Raw genomic sequence first — 22,483 nt, forward strand, 5'->3', positions numbered from 1 at the left:
TTATGTATTGATGTTTTACCTGAAATATGCCTAGAGTTGTCTGTTTTGCTGAACATTGTTGACAAGTATGAATTATCCTAACAGATTTAGTAGCTCGGAGAGGCTTTGCTCATATGTACTTGTAATCGAGAGTTTACTTAACTTTTGGCAAGGCGGCTGAATCGCGGACAGACAGACAAAGTCAGTTTGTCTGGACATGTAATGCGTGTACCACCAGGGTAACGGAATGGCTACTGACAGATGGGACAAGAAGCACGGGAATACCGATAACTCGATGGAAGGGTGAGATTAGAAAAGTTGTTGGCAAACAGGGATTTCGGAGAGCCCATAGGAGCAGTTGAAAGTTTTCGGGGAGGCCTTCGTCCTACAGTGGACATAAAAGATGATGATGGTGATAGTGAGGAGCACGTGAGGTCAAACGGCTGGTATGCAAGAACTGACGAGCTGCAGCGCTGACGAATAGTTCCTTGCCCTTAAGCGTGAGCACTTGCGGTAATCTGCGACTGGTTGGCCTGAATGTTGTACGCACCTGGCGGCCACACACACGCAGGAGAAGAAAAATAAAAGGAAAGGGAACCAAGCGGAGGTATCAATCGAAGGGCCGCGGCTGTGCGCCGAGCAGCCAGTCTTTTGCGGGCCATCGTAGAACGCGTCGTGCGAACCCCGTGTTGGGAGCAGCAAGCTGGCGGCGCGCGATTGAGCGTGGCCGACGCGCTGCGCGTTGCCGCGGTAAAAAAAGGGGGGCCGCCGTCTGCTGCCGCGAGGGCAAGGGACGCGGGCGAGGGGAAGTGCTTGGCCAGGAAACATCTTTGCAGGCGACAACAGATGCTAGCCAGCTGTCACCTCCGCGTCGCTGGCGCCTCCTCCACCGGCCGCGCACAGGCGCCTTTTTTTTTTTTTTTTTTTTCCCGCTTGCCATGTATGAAACGACTGCCTCCTTACGCCACATTCTTCTCTCGCAGCCTACGCACGGCCCCTCCTCTCCCTTTTGCGTCCGCCATTCTACGTCCAGCCGTCATTTCCTAGAGCAGCTGTTCGCAGTTCTTACGCAGGCGCGTACACCTTGAGCAATCCGTGTTCGGTGATATTTCCGGAGATGGCGGTCTCGTTCGCCCCACTGATTTCCCCGCTCGCTCCTTGCCTTTGGGTTGGAGCGCTTCTCGTATGTCCCGGCGAGGGCTTCGACGAAACCGTGGACCCGGCACGCTGTTTTCTAATACTGATCGCACGTGCCAGCTTCCGTTCCCCCAGGCCCGCCGAAAACGTTGATTCTCCCAAATAACGCTTAAAAGTACGCTGCTCAAGTATTGAGTAAAGAAGCTTCGACTTCTCTAGTCGTTTTAACGATGCGGTTGTTCGTGGGCGCGGCCATATCACGCTACGTCCATATCAAACTAACTGTTGCCATTTCTAATTACAACGTGTGCACAGCACTTGCAAGGGGTACTGTGTTTAAACTAGTTTATAGCACATTCTTGAAATTGTGCTTTATAAACAGGGCTGTGTGCGCCTCGCATAATGACAATATGAAGCGCATTTTTCTTTGGTTGGTGACTCTCATCTACAAATCATAAACACTTGTGCGTGTTCCATTTAGGCTAAACACTGAACACAATCAGAACAGATTCAAATAGTAGCGAAACACAGGCGACGGTCATGTTGTCGCAGGATGAAGGGTTACGAGTTAACTTAAACCACCGGAGGTTCTTCAAGCAACGCCGAAATCCAGCACAAGCGGCCTTTTTTTTTTTTTTTTTTTTTTTTTTGTCGCCGCCGTAAGGGAAGGCAGCCGCCGCGGCTGTGAATCGTACCATCGACACCGGGCGTAGGGACAGAGCGCCTTAGCCAAGGTAAGACCGTGGCGGTTACAGGCCCTTCACTGGCACATGCATGCAACTGTATTTTTCTGTCATAGTAGCAAGGACCATGTCATCGACATCAGTGCGGATAAAAACTTCTCATCTACATACCGAAGCATGGAGGGACGAATTGTCTCCGGCCGGTTTCTTATCTCCGAGTGTTACAGATACAAAAGAAGCAGGAGTGCTTCGCTCCTTCAGAGCGAAGATATTGCGCCTACGCCAGATTCACTTCCTGGTTCCAATGCTGAGGTTGATGAAATAAGATCAGTTATCTTCGATGGTCGAAGTTAAAGAAACGCATATCTCGCACAGGCGTGACGTGACTGACAATGCAATCGAAGAATTAACACAACCAAACCTTACTTATCTTGGAACGTAATCTCACACGGCACACGTTGTCGAGTGACGTGGCTTATGTTGCCCCGTTCTAGGACTATTCGTCAAAATGCAATTCGTGATAGGGCAACTCGTCGGAGGGCAATTTGTCGAAAAGACGATTCGTCGCTTCGACGAATGTGTTAAAAAAACTGTGAACCGGGCTAGTGGGTACTGGTTCATTCTACTACTGCGCGAAACAACGGACTGAGGCAACGACACAACACGGGCACTGTGCAGATTGAGGAAGCAAGTACTCTATATTAAAAAGGCAAATACCTCGCGCCTTCCCAGAATGAACGAGTCGTGCGTTTTAAAATGAACGTGAAAAGTGACGCAAACGACATTCATTATGCTTCGACGCAAGTACCTCACGAGGCACTGTTATTCCTGTTATTTAAAATCAAGAAGAGCTATTTCGCCTTTATCGGGTATATTTCCGCGTAGCCAAGGACGACGCAGGGTTCTTCAAGGAACAAAGTTTATTGCAGCGAACTTGTTCTTGCTCTGCAAGAGCTCAAAGAATACACAAGCGTAGAAGAAGTCAGCAGAGTGGCGTCACAGGCGATCGTTGGCGAATCGAATGCTACGGCGCTTCCTTTGCCTACATTTACCTGCATGGATGAACACACAAAGGAACATTCATGCATTCCCACCTGCTCTGGCCTTCATTTTCGAAGGGATATTCAGCAACCTATCCCCGGGTGGGTCTGGAGCATGGCTGCGGTTATCTGTGAGTTTACAACGCGGAGAGTAGAGACGTCAGCCGCAACCGCAAATTGTCTTACGACGTCGTTAGACGAATTGCCTTACGACGTACATCACTACGAGTGTAGTTCTTGCGCTGATGCGCCCTCTCTATCGGCACGTCAACGTATTCTTGTGTACGCTGGAGTAGCGCACAAGCAGCACTAAAACCAACAAAGGTTTTAGTGTCGCGCACAAAAATGCAATCAAGCAAGCCCCCACCCCCCGCCTCTTCGCGCTTTGTGGATCTCCAGCGCTTGCGCTTCGGCGGAATTCTGACAACTTATTCTGTACCATCTGGTTACCGAACGCACATTCACTGGGACACGGGCTGTCCACGTGAAGAGACTTTATTTCCCGAGGAGGTGTAGACGGGAAATACACCTAAGGTCACTCATGTCACTGAGCCGTCGTTCGGCCGCGCACCGCCATTTTCTGACCCACGTTGAAGCCAAGCAGGCGCTGCGCCTTTGTAGTTTCTTCGCTTATAGGGGAATGAAGACAACTTCATTTAATTTGAAGGCAGTAGCCTTTCGTAACGCGCGCAAATCCAGCCCTAAAAGTCGTTTTTTTAACAGGAGAAATGTATGCAATATTGAAACAAATTAGTCCCATTCGACTGCGTGAAGATGGCTGGAGCTATTTGTAGGGGTTGCCCACAAATTCCCGCTCAAACAGCGCCGTCGCGCCGGTGAAGCGTTCAACGGGATTGTGGCCGCGCTTACGCCTTGAGTTTTTAGCTTCGCGGTATTCGAGGTCCCGGCGGGCATCGCGCTTATACTTGGTTTCCGCAGCCCTATTGTTGCCGGTGGTCGCCTTCCGCCACGTTCGCGCCCATTGCCGCCTATTTTTTTTTTCTTTTATGAACGCAACACACAATGTGGGAAAGCCAGCTTACAAAAAGCATGCGTACACCAGTCTCCTTAAAGATGGCTTCAGTTTCAAGCACAACTGCATTGCTGAAAAGTCATTTTTTAAGGCAATATGTGCCATCATATATCTAAGTATGAAGCACCGGAGGCGAAAAGGTGGCCAAACGGAGAGGGTGCGCACTAGTGAGGAGGAAGGGAGCGGCTCTTTTCGATCTACGAAAGGGACAAGAAATACGCCCATGCACTCCGTACAGGTGGTTAACCAGCGAAGCTGTAACACGTGGTCGGTGTTTTACGTATGGCGCGTATTTCGAAGTGACGTGCGGCCGGTGACTCTGCACCGCCGGCTCCGTCTGCCCCGCCCCGACCCTGCGCTGCTCCGTTGCAGCTTGAGCTGTGCTTCGGGCACAGCTCGCGCTCTGCTGCGAGAGAGGCTCTTTTTCTCTCCATGCTAATCGCCCTTCCCACTTGCCAGTGCCGGTAGATGCGGGGGTGTAGCTGCGTCCTTCTATAAACCCGTATAGGCCTCTCTCCCCGTACTTCTAACTCCTCTCCAACCTTTTTTGTTTATTTGCGCATGTCCATGGAGTTGCGCCGGAGAAGTATTCTGCGTACACGGGACTGCCAGATTTTCGTTTCGCGTAGATATATAAAGCGTCGCTTTATTAACGGGTTTAGTTAGCCCGTAACAAAACTTTCAGTTTCAAAACTTTCGAGTACCGCGATACACAACGTCTCCAGTGACGTAATAGAGAAAAAACTGGTCTTCCTCGATTATGAGTCCCGGATCGCCCGCGGACTGCCCGAGACACGATCCAGCGCTCAATTTTCCCATGTATTTCTATGGGGCTTCTGGTCCGAACGCAGTCCACGGACTGCCCGCGGACCGTCCAGGACTGGTAAATCGAGGATGCCCACTACAGACAGCGTCATCAGCGTGTTAAACGTTGGAATTCATGTGATACGATCAAACGCAATTATAGAGGTCCCACTAAAATCGCTCAGTTACGTTTCTTGTCGGCGGCTGCCAGTCGCACGGAGAGGTAGGTTCCTGGCGTCATAAGGATCCCTCGCTGAAGTTGCTGGTGAGTCGCGGCTGCCTTATCTGCTTTCCTTATTATTTAGATTAGTATTTGAACGTTCGCGTTATGATTTGAGCCATTGGTACTGGGTCAGTGCACTAATTTGAATTCAGGGAATTTTTAGTTTTGCTTTATGGCCCCTTTAAGGCAGCTGCCAAACCGTTGATTCCTACGGAGGGACTTCGTGGTACACTTTCGTTTATTTTTACAGGTCGGGCGTGGCTGCGGCGCCTCCTTATTAGTGTGTGTTGATAATAATGCTTGCTTTTGTGGGCAAAAAGCCACACTGCAAGGACACGCGGGAAATCTACGAAGGTATGCGCAGAACTGCAAAAGCAGCTAATAGCGCACGATGTCAGGGGAGTCCGATCAGTGGCGTGCGGCGCTGTACGTCATCCCCTCGCCAAGGCGGTGTGAGTGTGAAGTATATATAAGCGCATCGCCACGCGATGACCACGCGGTGGAAGACAGCGCCGCAGTCATTCAAGAGAAACGAGAGTTGTTCTGAAGATTGCAAACGACGACGCGCGGATGGGGCTCACATGGAGCGTCTGAAGGAAGGGAGCAGATGACGAGCTCGCGCGGAGCTATGCCCAGGGCAGCCGTCGTAGGGTGCGAAAATACGGATGAAATGGGCGCGACCCCGTGTGTAGCAATGAACACCCAGAATGAGGCATTTTTACACTTCTCAAAAGAGGTATTGAATAAGTTCGTGCATTTTCGTCATTGTAATAATCAGAAATATGAACGAAGCTATGAATTCCATTTTATAAGCACCTCCCAGAAGATCGTTAGACTAAGAAATAAAATATAAGCGAATGCAACTATGTGCAACGATATCCTGAGTAATCAAGCTTTAAACTCAGGCTCCTGCGTTTAGTTTTCGTGTTAGCGGAGCAAGAAACCTAGCACGAATTTCAAGCAATGAAATTGCTTGAAGCAAGGCTCGGTGTTCTCAAAAGGTAAAGAGGAAAGGTCCGGGATTAACAAAATTATGTCGGGAGCAAAGTATCAGGATGATGGCGTCGTGAGGGGTCAACACGACTAGTTAGTAACAACCGGGGGTGTTACCCCAGGTATATTCGATTTTTTTTTCTCCTTCCGGTAGAATCGCCGTCCTTCATTCGCGTCGCAAAGTTTCCTTGCGAGCGGAACAAACGCCACAGTTTACTCAACGCCTTCATTTCATAGCCGACGCAGTCGGCCTGCGGTTAATGAACGCGGCAGGTCGCACTAGTGTGATGCCTGAAACAGCGCTTCGCGGACACGTCACAGGTCAATCGGGTCTACGCTTTACGGTCACATATATACATCATACAGGGATGGATACCCGGAATGTGCACGCGGCGCGCTTGTCTGCTGCTGCCTGCACTGCAAGCGCGAAGAGCGGGCCCGCTCATGCGGCCGCTCCCATTGTTCAGCACAGCCGTCTGGACCAGCAGCTGCGCAACTGCATTCCCCTGGCGGGGCTGCAGCTGGGCCCCATCCGCGCTGTTGCCGTGCCTCCCGACGCAGCCGCCGCCGCCGCCATCAGCAGGCGCGCCTCTCTGGCCCTGAATGCATGGAACGAGCTGCCTGGCGGCGGGAAGAGGGCAGCACACGACTCTGGTGCACTTGCGCTGAACACGGGGGAGGGTTTGGCACTAACGAACTATTTTAGCTGTGGCGTAACTTGCACGCTACGTGCGAACTTTTTATGGTAAAAAACAAACTGGCGCAGCTTGCTCTAGTGGAGAAACAGCGGAGCCGGATGCCCCTCTCCTTCTGTCGGAGACGCGGCTGTTGTACGTCACATTTATATCCGAACTTGCCGCTAAACATTCTGCATGACTGGCAGGCCCGGATCGTTTCCTCCGCAGTCTTTCACATCTCTCCAAACGTGGACCGCGTTAGCACGCGCTAGAACCAGCGCCAACCGGCTTCGCGAACTCGGCGTCTGTAGCGCGAACTCGGCGCGAACGCACGAGAACTGGCGAGGAGAAAGCACGCGAGAGATCACGCCATGAACGCTGGGCAGTGTGTTCTCGAAGGTCGAGCGACCGACGTTGGGCGCTCCTCACGAGGCGCATGCTCACGCGCGCTTGGGAATTTTTTTAAATGCAGAGCATTTCTTTAACTCACGATGTCACCCGGCGTTGTCGGCGTGCCTCGGCGTCCGCAACAGCCGTTCCAGGTGCGCCCTCTCCGCCACTCCTCCTCTCCCGCATCACGCTACCCTCCTCGCTCTCAACAACAGGTCCGCACCCCTCCCCCTACACTACATAAAAAAATAATACTTACCGGCGCCTCGTTTCGATCCCACGACCCTGCGGGCGGAACGCAAGGTACATGGTGCTCTACCCACTGCGCCACAAAACCGACACAGAATGAAAGGCTACGAACGCGCCTTATATCCTTGACTCATTCAAACTACGCCAAGAAGCTGCTGATACAACGCATTCACTACCTGTGGGCGGAACGCGAGGTACATGGTGCTCTTCCCACTGCGCCACAAAACCGACACAGAATCAAAGGCTACGAACGCACCTTATATCCTTGACTCATTCAAACTACGTCAAGAAGCTGCTGATACAACGCATTCACTACCACCAACTCCCCAAACACTAAACGTTAACGCAATACACCCACCCCCTATGCGACGCATTTACTCGAGTCCCCCTCGCGGGGAGATGGGCCCTTTTTATTTTTTCGAGCTCCTCACGTGGCGCAACCCCACGCGCAAGCTGGTGCGACGCCGGCCGCTCCTCACGAGGCGAACGCTCACATGCGCTCAGCTGGGCTGAGTTTTGCAGTAATGCTCAACGGCGGAACTAAAAGCTTTAACAGCTCTGCTTTTAAAATGTAGGGAGTTCGGCGACGCATACATTGCAGTGTAGCGTGGTTGACTCTTGTGAAGAACCCCCGTTACAAATTCCCCCTAGCGTTAGCCCCGCGCTAGCATCTCCGAGAGCCAAGAGACCCGATGTCAGTTTCCACTATCCACATGCGCATCCCGATAGAGGGCCATTGTTTCGCTTTGGGAATCCTTTCTTGGACCCAGCTGGTTAGTAACGTGGTGGGCGCAAGATAATCATTGCTACCACCAGTGGGGTTCTTCCAAACAAGGAGGCTGCAGGACCAACAAAACACGAGCGCCTGCCGTTTATTGATGCGTGAGCATCACTCACACATTTATTGGCTAATTTGGCGGAAAAGCAGCCAGATTCTGGCGGCCGGAACCTGTCATCAAAATTTCCCACTGGCTGCATGCAACCAGAAGCCTCTCGTCAAAAATTCCCACTGGCTGCGAACTGAGATCTGCGGCGGCCTGCCGTCGATGTACGCAACGACCCGACGTTGTCCCCAGCGTTACTCCTTGTGGTCTTATGTCGTCGACAGGCACCCAAAGCTTAACGTACAAGACGTTTTCCGTTGCTGGGCACGCATCGTTAGGCTCAATGTTAAGGTCACCTAGCGTTAGGGCTAGATATAGATCTAACAGCATACCTACTCAGTCTAATTGGCCAGTGACGATTCCAGCAGCCATCAAAGGTTCATGACCTATTCACCTTTCCCCACTGGCTCCCACGTCAACATACCCGCCCTCACAACTCCCCGAGATGGGACGCTAAGAGAAAGCTTATGATGTCACTGTAAACATTTTCAGCCGCTTTTTTTATCAAAGGCACCACATATTCTCCCAGTGTCTGAACGCGTGCTACAAGAGGCAAAAAAAAAAAAAACTCCCAATGAGACAATGACTGCTAACAAAACAAAGAAGCTTATGTCGAAAAATTTACACCATCTTCCCGCGAGGGGAACCATGAGTAGATGCGACGCATCGTAGGGTTTCCGCTGCGTTTCCGTTATGTTGTTCCCATTTAGCGTGTCAATTTGTTGTTGTTTCCATTATATTACGTACGGTTGCGCCGACCATCGCGATAGCAGGCCTGTTAGTCTCCATTCAAATCATCGGTGGTCATCGGATGTCATCGGAGCGGCGGAACGACTAAGCGGAGCGGCGCAGTTACCGCGTTTATATGCAGCGCGCGTTAACGGTGAGGGGAATGAGAGAGAGCAGCGCATGCGCATGTGTTCGATGTTTAACCGAGCGCTAACGCGCGCTGACGCACAGCTGGCACGGCGACGGGAGCGAGCGCTAACACGCAGATGGCGCTGCGGTGAGAGCGGCGTTAGCACGCAGCTGGCGCAGCGAGGAGAATGGGGGAGGGATGCGTACTACGGACGCCGGAAGACACCGGAGGGACAAGGCGAGTTAAAGAGATGCGTTGCATGTAAAAATGAACTCATATGATGCATCTGTTCTGGCTGGATTAGAGAGAAGAGAGGGGATGTAGTACCCTTAACCCCTTGAATCCACTTAAGCCTCCGCAAAAGCGAAATTTTGTTTTAAAGAATGAAGCTTTCCAGGCGAGTGTTCCGGCGCAGAAAGGAACAGATGCACCCGGAATACGAAGCGAACAACAAATATTGTTAGAATACTGCCAGCACAAATATGAACATCTTACTACAGGTATGAACAGAATCAAGGGGTTCAAGAGTTCAAGAATGTGACGGGGAGGTACGGGGGTAGCGGGGTTGGGGAGGGGGTCCTGTGAGACAGCCATCAGCGTAACTCGTAGGGTATCTAGTCTTCCTACAGCGCACATAAATATTTTAGTCTGCAAAAACGAGGTTATTGACTGGGCGAATAAATGCAAGGCGTGAATAAACAAGAATGAAATTATTGATTGTACACAACAAAGCAGAGCTGGCAAGATGAATTTGATGCCTTTTGATGGGGGAGGGGGGAAATGCGTCAGAGGCATTTGAATGCCGGAAATTCGAAAACAGCGGCAAATGTAACAGGGCACGACATAGCTCACCCGGGGATTTTGTGATCATGGACTTTTTTGAAGCAGACTGACGGAGTCCGCGCATTTTTACAGGTAGCTGATTAAGTTGGCTAAGATTGTCCGTGTGCACAAGTACGTTTAGGACTTGAATCGACTGGGGTTGTTTAACATGCTCCATGCCTGGCGTGCACGAGCGTTGTTGTGCACCGGTCTCTTTCAGAAATATTGCGCATTCGGGATTGGAACTCGTGACCTCTCGCTAAACCGCCATGGATAGCCTGGTTGCTGAGGCGCTGTGGAGGGTGGTCATCTAGGCATGGCGTGGTTTAAATAAGCACATCGTAAAACTCTTCTCTTCAACTTCTGATCTTCAACAAACGTTCAGTTCCGCTGTTTTCACATAATTCATGCCGCTTCAATAAAATCGAGTACTTTGTTATCCAAATTTTTCCGTAGCTTCAACGGTATACGTGTTGTTCCACAAGTCATTAAGGCAGTCATTTCGGTCACCCCGCCTGCGAATAAGAAATGGGTGCCGTAAGCGGAGCAATGGTGGCCGTGCGGTTGCCATTGTCACTGTCGCCTACTGTGCATCACAACGAGAATGCACGTTGTGTTAGGTCGCACCAGCGGGGATGGACACGAACATATGTGGCGCCAAAGCTTTGGCCCCAGCCCTTCACACACAAATAAAAAAACGGATGTTATTTTGGGGTCCCGTACAGGTAGCTGTGAATGAGACAAGAACCGGAAGATTTGAACCTGTAGACAAATTTCCATGTTTATTCCCTGAGTGTAGAATGATCCTGTGGCTTAGTAATCAATACGAAATTTGTTAATTCAGAGTCATATATCCCTCCGCGACCTGCTTTGCATAACTGAAACAGTTGATTATCTTTGTAAGTTGCATGGCGTTAAAGTATAAGCCAAGGGGCTATAAATGATTAATTTAGATCATGTTTAGATCATAACTGGCTTTCCACCATAGTATTGGCTATGAGATGTGGATCTTACCGCACTTAAGTACGAGTATTCGCTACGTGGTAGCACGATTTCTCCTGAAAGGATTGGTAAAGGAGCTAAAAATGGCCATGAAATCCTTAAAAGAAAAAAAAACTCAAGAAGACTTAGCTCACACAAATGAGAAATTTATTCATTTTAAATTGGCACATTTGGTGCCTTCCTGTCTTCTTCGACACTATTAGGCGTGGTTCAATTTTGTGTACGGCATCTTTAGTGACTGCTAACAGCAATTAAGCGTTGAGGAAGTAGCTCTAAAGCCTCATCATCAGCACGATCACTACCATGGGGGTTTTATCCTTCACATGCGCCATGACATCCTCGCGTGTGGGCGCTGCAAAAGTGTTTTTTTTTTTTCATATTATCCCTTCTCTATAATGGCACAACCTTTGAAGCCCACGGCAGGTCTTTTCAGCACGTCAGCCTCGTTTGACAGTTTGACAATGAAATCCCTGTTGAAGCGACGTTTATCTTTGCACAGGTGGTATGCTCCATATCGCTTCATACATTTTGCCGTTGGGAATGAGTTGTAAAGGCTGCCTCATTCTTATTCACCTATACTCAGAAGTATGGCTAGTGGACTGTGTAATCTGTCATGCAAAGCACATTGCATGACAGCTTCGGGGCACATCGTTTGAGGTAAATGTGAGTGCGCGGCATTTTGATTAGATCGCACAGACCATCAAAGACTCAGATCTGCCCTAGAACCACTCGATAAGCGCAGCTTATTTGTCGGCTATAGCCTGGCCGTTCGCTATTCCCGAAATGTTCGTCCCATTCTTTACTTCCAGGCAGTGTGTCGTTTTGAAGCGTTTTCGGGTGTAGCGTACAAGTATTCTTCTCATAACGAGCTGATACGCGGTTGTGTGTGCAGTATGCATGTACGTACGTGTACTGAAGATCCGTATGCTTAAATGTGATGGTGTATACCGTCCGGCTATGTTGTGGATTTATGATTCTGCAATCGCAGATGAATTAAAACAGGCAGTCTGTTGAAGTAGCTGGAGAATTAAGTGCTTTAGCAGAGGCTCTGCCGAAAAACAAACTTTACGTTCGTGACACGTTTGCAGCGCAGGTTAAAGTTCGTTTTATTTTGTCAACACTGAAAATGAAGAAGAATAAGAACCACTGTAAAGTGTTGTAACAACGGTGTCACACGAATATGAGTGTTGCATAAGCAGCGAGTACAACAGTTAAATTTTTGGGTACAGAACTGATACGCGTGACATATCACAGACTAAGCTTTGCAAGAAAGCCGCGGGCCTGGGGAATTTTCTTGGCACGATGCTGTGCTGGCCGCAGCTGGATTTTCCTCAATTTACTCGTTTGAAGGGATGTCACACGCAAATCTTTGCATTGGCCGGTGCCGCGGATACGCACTCCATGGTGTAGGCAACAATTTCTGCGACCGAAGCGCAGTGCCATTTGTACAAAAATCCTTTAGGACGATCACAATGATTTAGGGCTTACGAAAAATCCATCCGATGCGATCAGTCGCGCCACAGCACTGGTTAGAAACTAACTTGGCGGCCGACCGCACGTTTGCTGCAGCAGTACAAGCGTTTTGAAAACAATATCTACAGTTTGTGCGAATAGTGAATTAGCAAGGACGCGTTAATTTTGTGCCTCCATGAGCCGGTTGGGGAGGAGATCAACCGAAGCTGGGTAGTGAGTATTACCGCGCTGAAATCTCACCCGCTGCTCCAGCTGCAGCGAAGAGCGCTGAAATGAGCATATTGTTGCAACCTGACGCCGTGAACTTTGACAAGCACAAAGTGGTTGTCCCGGCGTTCCGCGTATAATGCGCACGTTTAGCTAATACAGCAACAATCGGCCTTGTTTTTTTTTTTTTTTTCGCGCGAACATTTCTCACCCCATTTTTTTAAAGAAAGAATGCCGAGTGTCAGCTGTCAGCGCATCTTGAACCGCGAGCAGCTGCCTTTTTTCTTTCTTCACATCAACGCTTACTTGTTAGGCTGCAGCTGCGCGGATCGTAGCTTAAATGTTTCCCGCAACGCGCTGCGATATGTCGCCCCAATTTGCATTGTCCTACCCGTTTCAACCCCCCAGTTCTACGTATATTGCTGCCGTGCAAACGAAGTAAAACAGGTATTTGTTTCATTCGTTCACCTTTGATAAATACACGAGGAAAACAAAATCGATGCTGTAGCGGCTGCCAGCGTTCACGTTTCAAACGATTGCGCAAGCGAGAACGGTGAGCGATGGGACGTTGGCGGCGCGTTGCCCCGCGCTCATGGCTTTACGCCTCGCCAGGCTCTGACGCCCCGGGGCTTGCCTGTTGTACATGCAGATCTGGCCGCAAGCACCACGCCGGCCCTGGGTAGCGGCGGCGTTGCCGGCAGTGGCGGCCCTTCGTCGCAGCTTCAGGGCTGCAAGATGCCGGACTCACCTCAAGACATCAAGCCCTTGAGTCCGACGCAGTTACCCAAGGTATCTTCTATGCAAGGTATGCACCTCGTATGCCGCGAGCGGGGCCAGACATTCTGAAGGGCGGCGCCTTTTCATTGGGGCAAGAATTTTTATTGTGACAGGCGCCCTACGCAGATATTAGCTTCCTAGTCACTGGGACTAACTGAACACTGCTTCGTCGCGTTGAATAAGCTGATAAAGCCCGCACTACTGACTGCATATGCACGTGAGAGGTGGCACAGGAGGACAGGAGAAGAATGCCGTCCCTCACAGCAAGTAAAAAGCCTGTACGCGAGGGTTGTTGGAACTGTGCCAAGCATGTGTACCTACAGGGCATTTGGCGCTTAGCAGGGCTGGTCGTCCGTCAGCTGGACTTGCATGCAAATTATCTTTTGTTATCTTCTGGTTCACTACCTACGGGGCCGAAACAAAACTTGTTCTTTTTACATAAGTGTGGCTTCGCGCTTCGGCCCGAGCTTCTATATAAACCTAAAGTCAGCTGAACTTGGCACGGAAATGCATGAAAGGAAGAGAGAACGCACAGCCCTGACTGACGTTGGCGCTGTTTGCCTTTCAAGTGTCCCCGTCCCAAGTTCAGCTCTCTTCAGGTGCAGTCGTGGGCCAACTAACTGTTATCAACTAAGTTATTTCGTTATAATTCACTACTGGATCGGGATGGTGGACTTCAATGCAGAGCTAGGAAAGAGAAATGTGCAAGAGCGAGTGACGGAAAAAATTTGATATGGTAGTCGGAATAGCTGAGCCGGCGCACGTATTGAGTTTGGGGAGAGAAGTAAGCTAGAGGTAGTAACCTCGAGTACCTTCTTCTGCTAACATGAGAATTAGAAATGGTCACAAAACAGCACCAAAGGTGAAACAGAAAACACCTCATCCCAAATGCCAATCCAGGTATAGTGCCATATGGTGAAGCGCTAGGCGAGATTTAGAACAATAATAACAGTTTGGTGAGACGAAGAGTTAGGGTAGATTTGAGGAGGGAGAGGGCAAAAGTAATGAAGGGAAATAAACCAGGCTTGCTGTCGTAGGAACCAAGATGAAGGAGTTCCCGCTAAATTTAGGAACGAATAGCGTTAATGTACTGACGGGTAACGTAACTAGGTCATCTGAGAATTATCCGAATCTTTAAGAGCAATAAATCTAGAGTAAACGCCAGTAAGCCCTTGGCAAACGAAGGATCTCATTGAGAAATACAAGGATACGAAAGTCTCAAGTACGAGAGGGCAAAAAGAATTGGAGGAGCTGTTGGTATTAACCGGAGCAAAGTTGGTCACATCCGTGGCCACAGCCGACAATGGTTAAGATAACATTGAAGAAATGAAGAAGTTTAGGAGCAACGAATGAGAACATTGCGACTATATAAAGCACTGTCTACTTGCAGGCGGATATGGCAATGTTGTGTGCAACATAAAGGACGTAGTAAATGCAGTGGGAAGGTTATAGGTGGATTTGTATGCAAAGTTGAGCGAGATAACCACCCTGACAGGACTAGACTAACAGTAACTGTAGACGGGGTTGCAAAGACGCTGAGGGAAATGGAAGACAAACCGCTATCTGCTGCCAACGCTACAACGAAATAATGATGAAATGCATGTAATCTTACAAACCTTAGTATTTCTTTATCGATTTTTAAAACAAATTTGACTTAGTCGAAATCGCCGCAGTAATGAAAGCATTGAAAGCGCCAGTGAGTATAATTCTCCATAAGCGGAAGAGTGAGAAGGTTATAAGGCTTCAGACAAGACGACACCATTTCGGAACTCAATTTCCGAAACGTAGAGCCTTTGTACTGGGTCACATATTTTCTAGAAAGTTAAGCGTGTTGTTTTAGTGTGATCGCGTGGTTACGTATGCCCCCTCACAACTTCACGTGCACATGTCCGAGCGGTAAACTAAAATACTCTCCACACCATACCCCGTCGGGGGCTTTCTTTCGATCCGGAATTTAATTACACGGGTGGTTCAACTGCGTTGACAGCAGAAGAATGCTTAACAACAGATGCTGAGCATGCGATTCGAAAACTCACTGAAGCTTGTCCGGCGGATTCCTGAGGGAAAAAGTCGGAGGCCGTTAGATCTCTATGGATTTTCGTGCCTTTCATGGTATACCCGTCTGTGAGTTGGAAGTTGCTTTTTGTTAACACACAGCTTCCTGGCCAATCTCGGGTTGACATGCGCCATGTTAGTGTTATCATTAAGAATAACACCGGCTATTTTTTTAGGTCAAGATGCTGTTAGAGCTTTTTTGTGCTTTACCTTCAGCCCTCAGGATGACTGCTTCGGAAAGCTGGCTTCCTTTTATACTTACCTGCGTGCAGTGAAGCATCCTTTACATCTGGGGGGGGGGGGGGGGGGGTAAACAGAGAACGGCTGTGGAGGATGCTGAAACTCCTGGGATTAGATGTCGAGTTAATACAGTTCCTTATGGCGATCTATAAAGACAATAAAGTGCACCTTACATGGGAAGGACAGAAATGATTGATTGATTGATTGTAGGGTTTAACGCGCCGACGCAACGCAGGCGATGAGGCGCGCCGTAGTGGAGGGCTCCGGATTGATTTTGACCACCTGGGGATCTTTATCGTGCGCCGAAATCTCGTACACACGGGCGTTTTTGCTTTTCGCCTCCATCAGAAAAGCGGCCGCCGCGGCCGGGAATCGAACCCGCGACCTCGTGCTCAGCAGCGCAACGCCTTAGCCACTGAGCCACCGCGGCGGGTAGGACAGAAATGCGCCCAGCAGGTCAACATCCATCGGGGACTGAAACAGGGATGCCCTTTGAGCCCAATACTGTTTATGCTTTGCATGGCAGGGTTAGAAAAGAAACTGGAAGAAAGTCAAGTAGGGTTTATCCTAACCCATATGCTACAAGGTGAAGTGGTACAACAGCATATTCCAGGAATGTTATACGCAGAAGACGTTGTTCTTTTAGCTGATAACCAAACCGATATGCAACGGCTAATAAATATCAGCGGCCAGGAAGCCACAGACCTCGGATTAAATTTTAGTGCAGAAAAATCAGGAATAATGGTTTTCAATGACGCTACCACTGACGTAGTGCCTATCCAGCAAGGCGAATTACCCAGAGTGAAAGAATATAAATATTTGGGAGTGTGGATAAACGAAGGGGATAACTACTTAAGTACTCACGAGGAGCAACTTAAGGTTAAGGGAAAGTGAAACGCAGCTATAATGAAGCATAGAGCTCTTGTGGGGGTATAACAAATATGAAAGTAGTAAGAGGAATGTGGAAAGGAGTAATGGTTCCGGGTCTCACGTTTGCGAATGCTGTACTCTGCTTAAAATCAGACGTTCTATCAGGCCTTGAAGTAAACCAGAGAACGGTAGGACGTTTGGCCTTAGGCGCGCATGGAAAAACAACTAACGAAGCAGTTCAGGGAGATATGGGCTGGGCGTCGTTTGAAGTTAGAGAAGCTCAGAGTAAAATATGCTTTGAGATGAGGTTGAGGGCAATGGATCAACGAAGGTGGGCAAGCTAAAGGTTTTTAGGTACCTATACTTGAAAAGCGTGGACACGCAGTGGTTAAGAAAGACTAGAAGCTAACGATGAAATACGGAAAGAACAGTGGGGAATCCAAAACAGCCAAGGTAACCAAAAAAGAGGCAAGGCAGATTGAAACGAATAAATGGAGGGAAAAAATGGAAGCTAAAACGTCGTTAGAGATGTACAGGGCTGAGAAGATGAACATCAGAAAGGAAAATTTCTACGATAATTCCCAGGGCAGTGCTTTGCTTTTTTGAGGGCTAGAGCAGGTTGCCTGCGAACTAAGAGTTTTGTGGGGAAGTATTCACAAAATGATGGGGTATGCGTGGTCTGCGGAAAAGAAACAGAAACTATGCGGCACACACCGTGTTAGAATGTGAGGGTATCCATCCAAATCTACATGAAGGGAATATTGGGCTTTCAGAAGCCCTAGGATTTAAGGATATCACAGAGGAAGTTACCTTCAAGGCTGTCGAGGGGACGAAAAGAAGATTAGAATGCTGGTGGACGAAAAGCAGAGAGGGGAATATTGCCCAAGACAGTTACCACCTGTAACAGGAAAAACAAAAGTATTTTGCGCCTAATAAGCTTTTTGTGCCTGCCCTAAGCAGCGCTAGTGTTAAACCAAGAGTGTAAAACATAGGTATATTAGTCCTTTTTGGTAAGATTACATGTCATCACCCCCCGATACAAAGGGGGAAACCAATAGAAATCATCAAATCATCATCATCAGGAGAGGGAGGGGGGAGTGTTTTTTTTAACATTGAAGTTTGTTGAACAAATCGTTTGTGTATGTGTCCGCAGTTAAAAATACCAAGAAAATGTCGAGCACTCCTGCACGGTGCCTGAGCGCACGTTCGTCAGTCTAAGCGTACCCACTTAGGGAGATTGGCCAATATTGGCCCCAAAAATATCCAGCGTTCGCTGTATCGTGGCAACACTTGGGAACGGGAACTACACGTCATAGCGCACGCCCCCTCCTTCGTCCTCGTATCGTCGTGCGCTTGTGCTCTGTACAGTAGGAGAGCTACGACTTGAATGTTGAAGATGTTGTAGATGACCACTTACTCCACATGGCCCGGCCGCGGATAGTTCGCGCGGCCGAAGAAGAGGCCCCGCTTCAAGAGGCTCGGCTTGCAATGCTTGATTGTAGGGTTTAACGCGCCCACGCAACGCAGGCGATGTGGCGCCGTAGTGGAGGGCTCCGGATTAATTTTGACCACCTGGGGATCTTTAACGTGCGCCGAAATTTCGTACACACGGGCGTTTTTGCTTTTCGCCTCCACCAGAAAAGCGGCCGCCACGGTCGGCGTGCAATGCATCCGCTAGAGACGATAAGTCGCGCTCGCAGAGTGGTGTACGAAAATGTCCACCAAAACGACGAGCTCACTCTGGCCTTGCTCAACATGTGGCCACTGAAATGCCATGCTGCCGACGTAAACCAGGACACCACAACGACACTAAAGCTCAGCTTTGTGTCCGTCGATGATCACTTACAACAGCTTCGCCATTCAAGTCTTGCGCGTGAGTGCAAGCTTCCTTGAATTTTTTTTTTTTTTAACAGCTCTTATTTGCCTCTGAGTGCAAACGAGGGACTATAGTTCACCTCACAGGCGGGCGAGTACACTCGGTAGTTCCAAAAAAAAAAAAAATTCCTAGCCGCCTCTTATTGTGTTACTTAGGAAGCACGCGGACACCAATGTCAACTTTTGCCGTGGTCGTAATGGCAGGAAGGCGCATACATGGGGCGCAACGCTAGCGTGACGTGCCGCTTCGTCAACATTACAGAAGAAGTTATGGACATACTGTTGCACCGAAATCCTGCTTGCGTCCACCTAGCTTACAATGTTCAGCTTCCTCCACAAACGTGAGAAAAGGCACTCTCTCGGGCATTTCACTTCGTATCTACGTCTGTTTTAACGAAAATATTTTTTCAAGGTGGAAGCGCTCGTTGAAGTTTTAATGGGGATGTAGAAGTAAGCCCCCGTTAAATGTCTGAAAAAGCTTATATAATTGCGTGCATTTGCGCTGACATTTTTTTTTATGTATGGTGCTTACGTTATCGTTTTATGACACGCCACACTTTCTGTCAAGAAATAATTTTCATTCATATTTTCTGTCAGGAAAAGCAGTGGGACGAACAGTTTAACCGCGCAAAAACGTTTTTGGCGTTCTGGTTAACACATTTATTGGGTCCGCTGTCTATATAGTTTGGGTTTCAAATGATTAGGTTTGAGGTGATTGGAGAAAACGCTTAAAAGAAACATCCTTCAGCTGAAAGGCGCAGCAGAATGAAACAGTAAGTCCATCCTCGTGTACATATCTGTGAAAGCTCGTTAAATGCGGTTAAAAGTTCGCTACCTCAGTCATTTTAGTACAGTATAATTTTGCTTCATGCAAAATGATAGTGTTCGAAATTAATGCCAGAGCCTTTCCAATATAGTGCTTTAGCTCCACTGCACAACGCGCATGTTTTGGCGGAAGTGTGACGTACAGAGCACTCCAAGTGGGAAGTGCCCGTCGTAACTATACCGCGAAGTGATTGTTTTTGTCATGAAGCGCGCTCCTTTTACATTGCGCCATGACACCGCGAACTGTGGAAGCCCATTATAAACACACGTCATCTCCCTTTGGTGCTCACAGGAGTGAACGGTGCTCATTCGCCGCCTTGCAACGTGGGAAACCCGGTGCCCGTGTGCCCGGGCTCCAACCCCACGCCTATGCGGTCGCTGTCACCGCCGTCGGATTCGAACCACGGATCCGGTTCGACGGGCGTGTCCTCCTCCACGGCTGCTTCCAACGTGTCCGGTGCATCTGGAAACATGGGCGTAGTCACTGGACTTGTGGAACCTCCTTCTGGAGTCATACTAGGTAAGCGAGCTTGGAAAACACGCACCCCGCGAGGACACTCGTCTCGTACCCGTGAGGCGCACTTTCTCTAGGAGTCATAACACTCTCGTTTGATATTCGAGGCGCTGCCATGATGTTCTACCTGCGCTTAAAGGTGCCTTAAGGCTGCTGCGGCTTGTGTTTTAGTTGTACGCTTGAGACGTCGCCATTTTGCTACCCTATTGCCGTTGCTCATTTTCTACATTGCAAAAAAAAAAAATTGCCTATGCTTGAGTTTCCCTATGACAAAGAGGGCGTTTCAGTGAATAGGCGATGGTCTTTGCCTGTCCGCATCTTTTTGTTAGGCAGACTGATACCCGCTTGCTAAGCTACACACGTGTTCATGCGTCATAAGGTTTACGAAGGGTGTCCGGCATGGGAACAGCACAGCGGCTACTCATTTTCGTTCACTAACGTGTTTTTTACGACGTTCACATTCGCTGTGACATTCGCACCTTTGAATAATGGACAGCTGGATAATGACTTCTTTTTCGGGGACTGGTTCAGCTAGTCTGCACACGATAGAAGTTTCAAGCATTAAACGCTGTTGTCAGTCGGCACTGCAGTTCCGAAAAAGGGTCAATTCAGATGCCGTTGTCCTATCTATAAATTGTGACGCGTACTTTTTCTATGGGTGGATGAAGTCATAGGGAGATAGGCGGACGAAGTCATTAACAAAAACAACGATGCAGCATGTGGTTATGTGTGTGCCCTATGATCTTTTTGTGGGCGCCATTAACATACCATGAGATAGGTAAAAATAGTGCCAGTGACGCACTTAAAACCTCATAAGGTCTACCCAACCTCAAATAAAACCTCACCATGAGAAGTGAGGTCGCGATGAGGTCAAAGGCTGCAACCTGCTCCTGCTAAGTGCGGTCCAGGTATTTGACCTCAACCTCAGGCGACGAGTATAAGGTTGAGCGAGGTCGGGGCTAGAACTGAGGTTGAAGCTTAAGAGGTCAAAAATCACTGACTTTTCCGTGTGGACACCTTGAATTTATATTTGGTTATACAATATGTGTTCCAAGCTCCAGACGAAAACGTACCCGTACGGACACTAATGCGTACAAAGTGTGTACATCATGCCATCCGCATGGCCATCAACGTCATTGTCAGAATCAAAGTGGATTTGCCTGGGCAAATTCTCCTCCTATGGTGTTAGCTTTTCCGTGGAGGATTTCCCCGAGCTTGGTTTTCCATAGCTATGAACAAAGCGGAATTTGGTGGAGAGGCCGCGTGAATATCTCCGCTAAGTGGAGTAGAAGCGGCATTGAGGTGGGAAAACGGGGGCCTAAAGTGGAAAAGTACCTGCTACTAGACTATATTTGTGGATGGTTTAAATCCTCATGCTTCGTGATATTTAGCTACCAAACTGTCAATAATTCACATCCAGCTATGAAAGCTTAGTACTAATGCTCCAAAAATACGATGTCCATTCACATTGTAGTGGTGTATGCAAAATGTCATTTAGAGTGAGGAAGGGAAGGGCGCCCCTCCCCCCTCTCCAAAAAAAAGAGAACAGGAAAAGATAGGAAGATAAACAAGCACAGACCAGCACAAAATTACAAAAAGAAAACTTCTGAATGCAGTCGGTGTACTGCACTTAACATTCGAATGTTTCTTTGCTTTTGTTTGTCTTCAAGGACGGTGTAAAATAGTTCCCTAACGTGGTGAGAGCAGAAGTGGACGCCGCGTGAACTTGGTGCATGTTGCTACTGAGAGAAAAAGAATTTTGTCGCAGCGGTTGCCTGATGATACAGCCAGTGGCTTCGTTCAATAAATCCTTCTCTCGTTCAATAAATCCTTCTCTTTAACGAACCCGGATGTTTAGAAATTGGGTTGTATTGTAACTGCACCCGCTTGTGCGGAAAACAGGCCAGTTCTAATAAATTACGAAATAAGTAAATCAATGAAGTGCCTGAAGTTGAGCGGAGGTCAATTTATAGGTGAGGTTATGGATGAGGCGAGTTCGAGGTAATGTCTATGGTGCTTTACGCATACTGAGATGAGTTTGTCTACGTACACGTAAGCTTCGGCGCTCAGCTTAAAATTACGGGGGTTTTAATATGTGTGCATTTATTGATCATTAGAAAGACAGGAAAGTCCACCAGCATGCGTACATTGTTTCACCTAAGCTTCGGCGCTCAGATTAAAATTACGGGGGGTTGAATATGTATGCATTTATTGATCATTAGGAAGAAAGGAAAGTCCACCAGCATGCGCAAGTTGTCTCACCTAGCGGCGGACACTGGAATGCTAATGAGGTCAAAGCTGGTGAGGTCATTTGCCCACCTCAAGAGCCAAGTGCCCCACAAACAAAACTTTTATTCTAAAAGGGACGATATTTCTCAGGCGGTTTATAACGTGTTTCAGGCACATTTTAAGAAACGCATGGACAGACGTAAGCGGTACAGGAAAGCTGTGTTCAAATAAGCAACTTTTTAAAATGACAACACCTGGCAGGCCTCGATTCTGACCATATTTGCAAAGAATTGTTCAACACCTCCAGGAAGAAAGTTTAGAGGCTTACTCAAAGGTAAACATAAAGATTTCTCAAGTAACGGCCGACGGGCAAGCATTGAAGTGTAGCCTAGGTAATGAAAACATTCAGAGGTAGACGAGTACAGTTACCTCGTATACGACTTGCTCGCGTGAATAGAAATAACAAAAAAAAAATCGGGCGAAGTCCTGGCATGGCTGAATCCCTGAATACTGAATCCATGAATCCCTGAATCCATGAATCCTGAATCCCTCTTAAGGGATGTGGCTTTTACTCCCTCCCTGTCACCAAAACAAAACCAGCACTACCAAGGCATTGTTTTCATTTTTGTGATGACACACGTTT

At 48.4% G+C, this 22,483-nt stretch overlaps 1 protein-coding gene across 8 annotated transcripts in view; it reads left to right on the forward strand.

Annotated features, from left to right (window-relative positions):
• The window catches only part of Nvy (CBFA2/RUNX1 partner transcriptional co-repressor nervy), a 172,362-nt gene that overhangs the window by 127,548 nt on the left and 22,331 nt on the right, over positions 1-22,483 (forward strand). For all 8 annotated transcript variants that reach the window (XM_077681887.1, XM_077681843.1, XM_077681849.1 and 5 more), the window contains 2 exons: positions 13,105-13,260; positions 19,390-19,617. In XM_077681887.1, the coding sequence (XP_077538013.1) occupies positions 13,191-13,260; positions 19,390-19,617 (298 nt within the window). In that variant the 5' untranslated portion in view covers positions 13,105-13,190. The remainder of the gene's footprint in view (positions 1-13,104; positions 13,261-19,389; positions 19,618-22,483) is intronic.

This window comes from Haemaphysalis longicornis, unplaced genomic scaffold, assembly GCF_048455015.1.
Source record: "Haemaphysalis longicornis isolate Haplotype H1 unplaced genomic scaffold, Haemaphysalis longicornis Haplotype H1 scaffold_1, whole genome shotgun sequence".
Lineage (NCBI taxonomy): Eukaryota > Metazoa > Arthropoda > Arachnida > Ixodida > Ixodidae > Haemaphysalis > Haemaphysalis longicornis.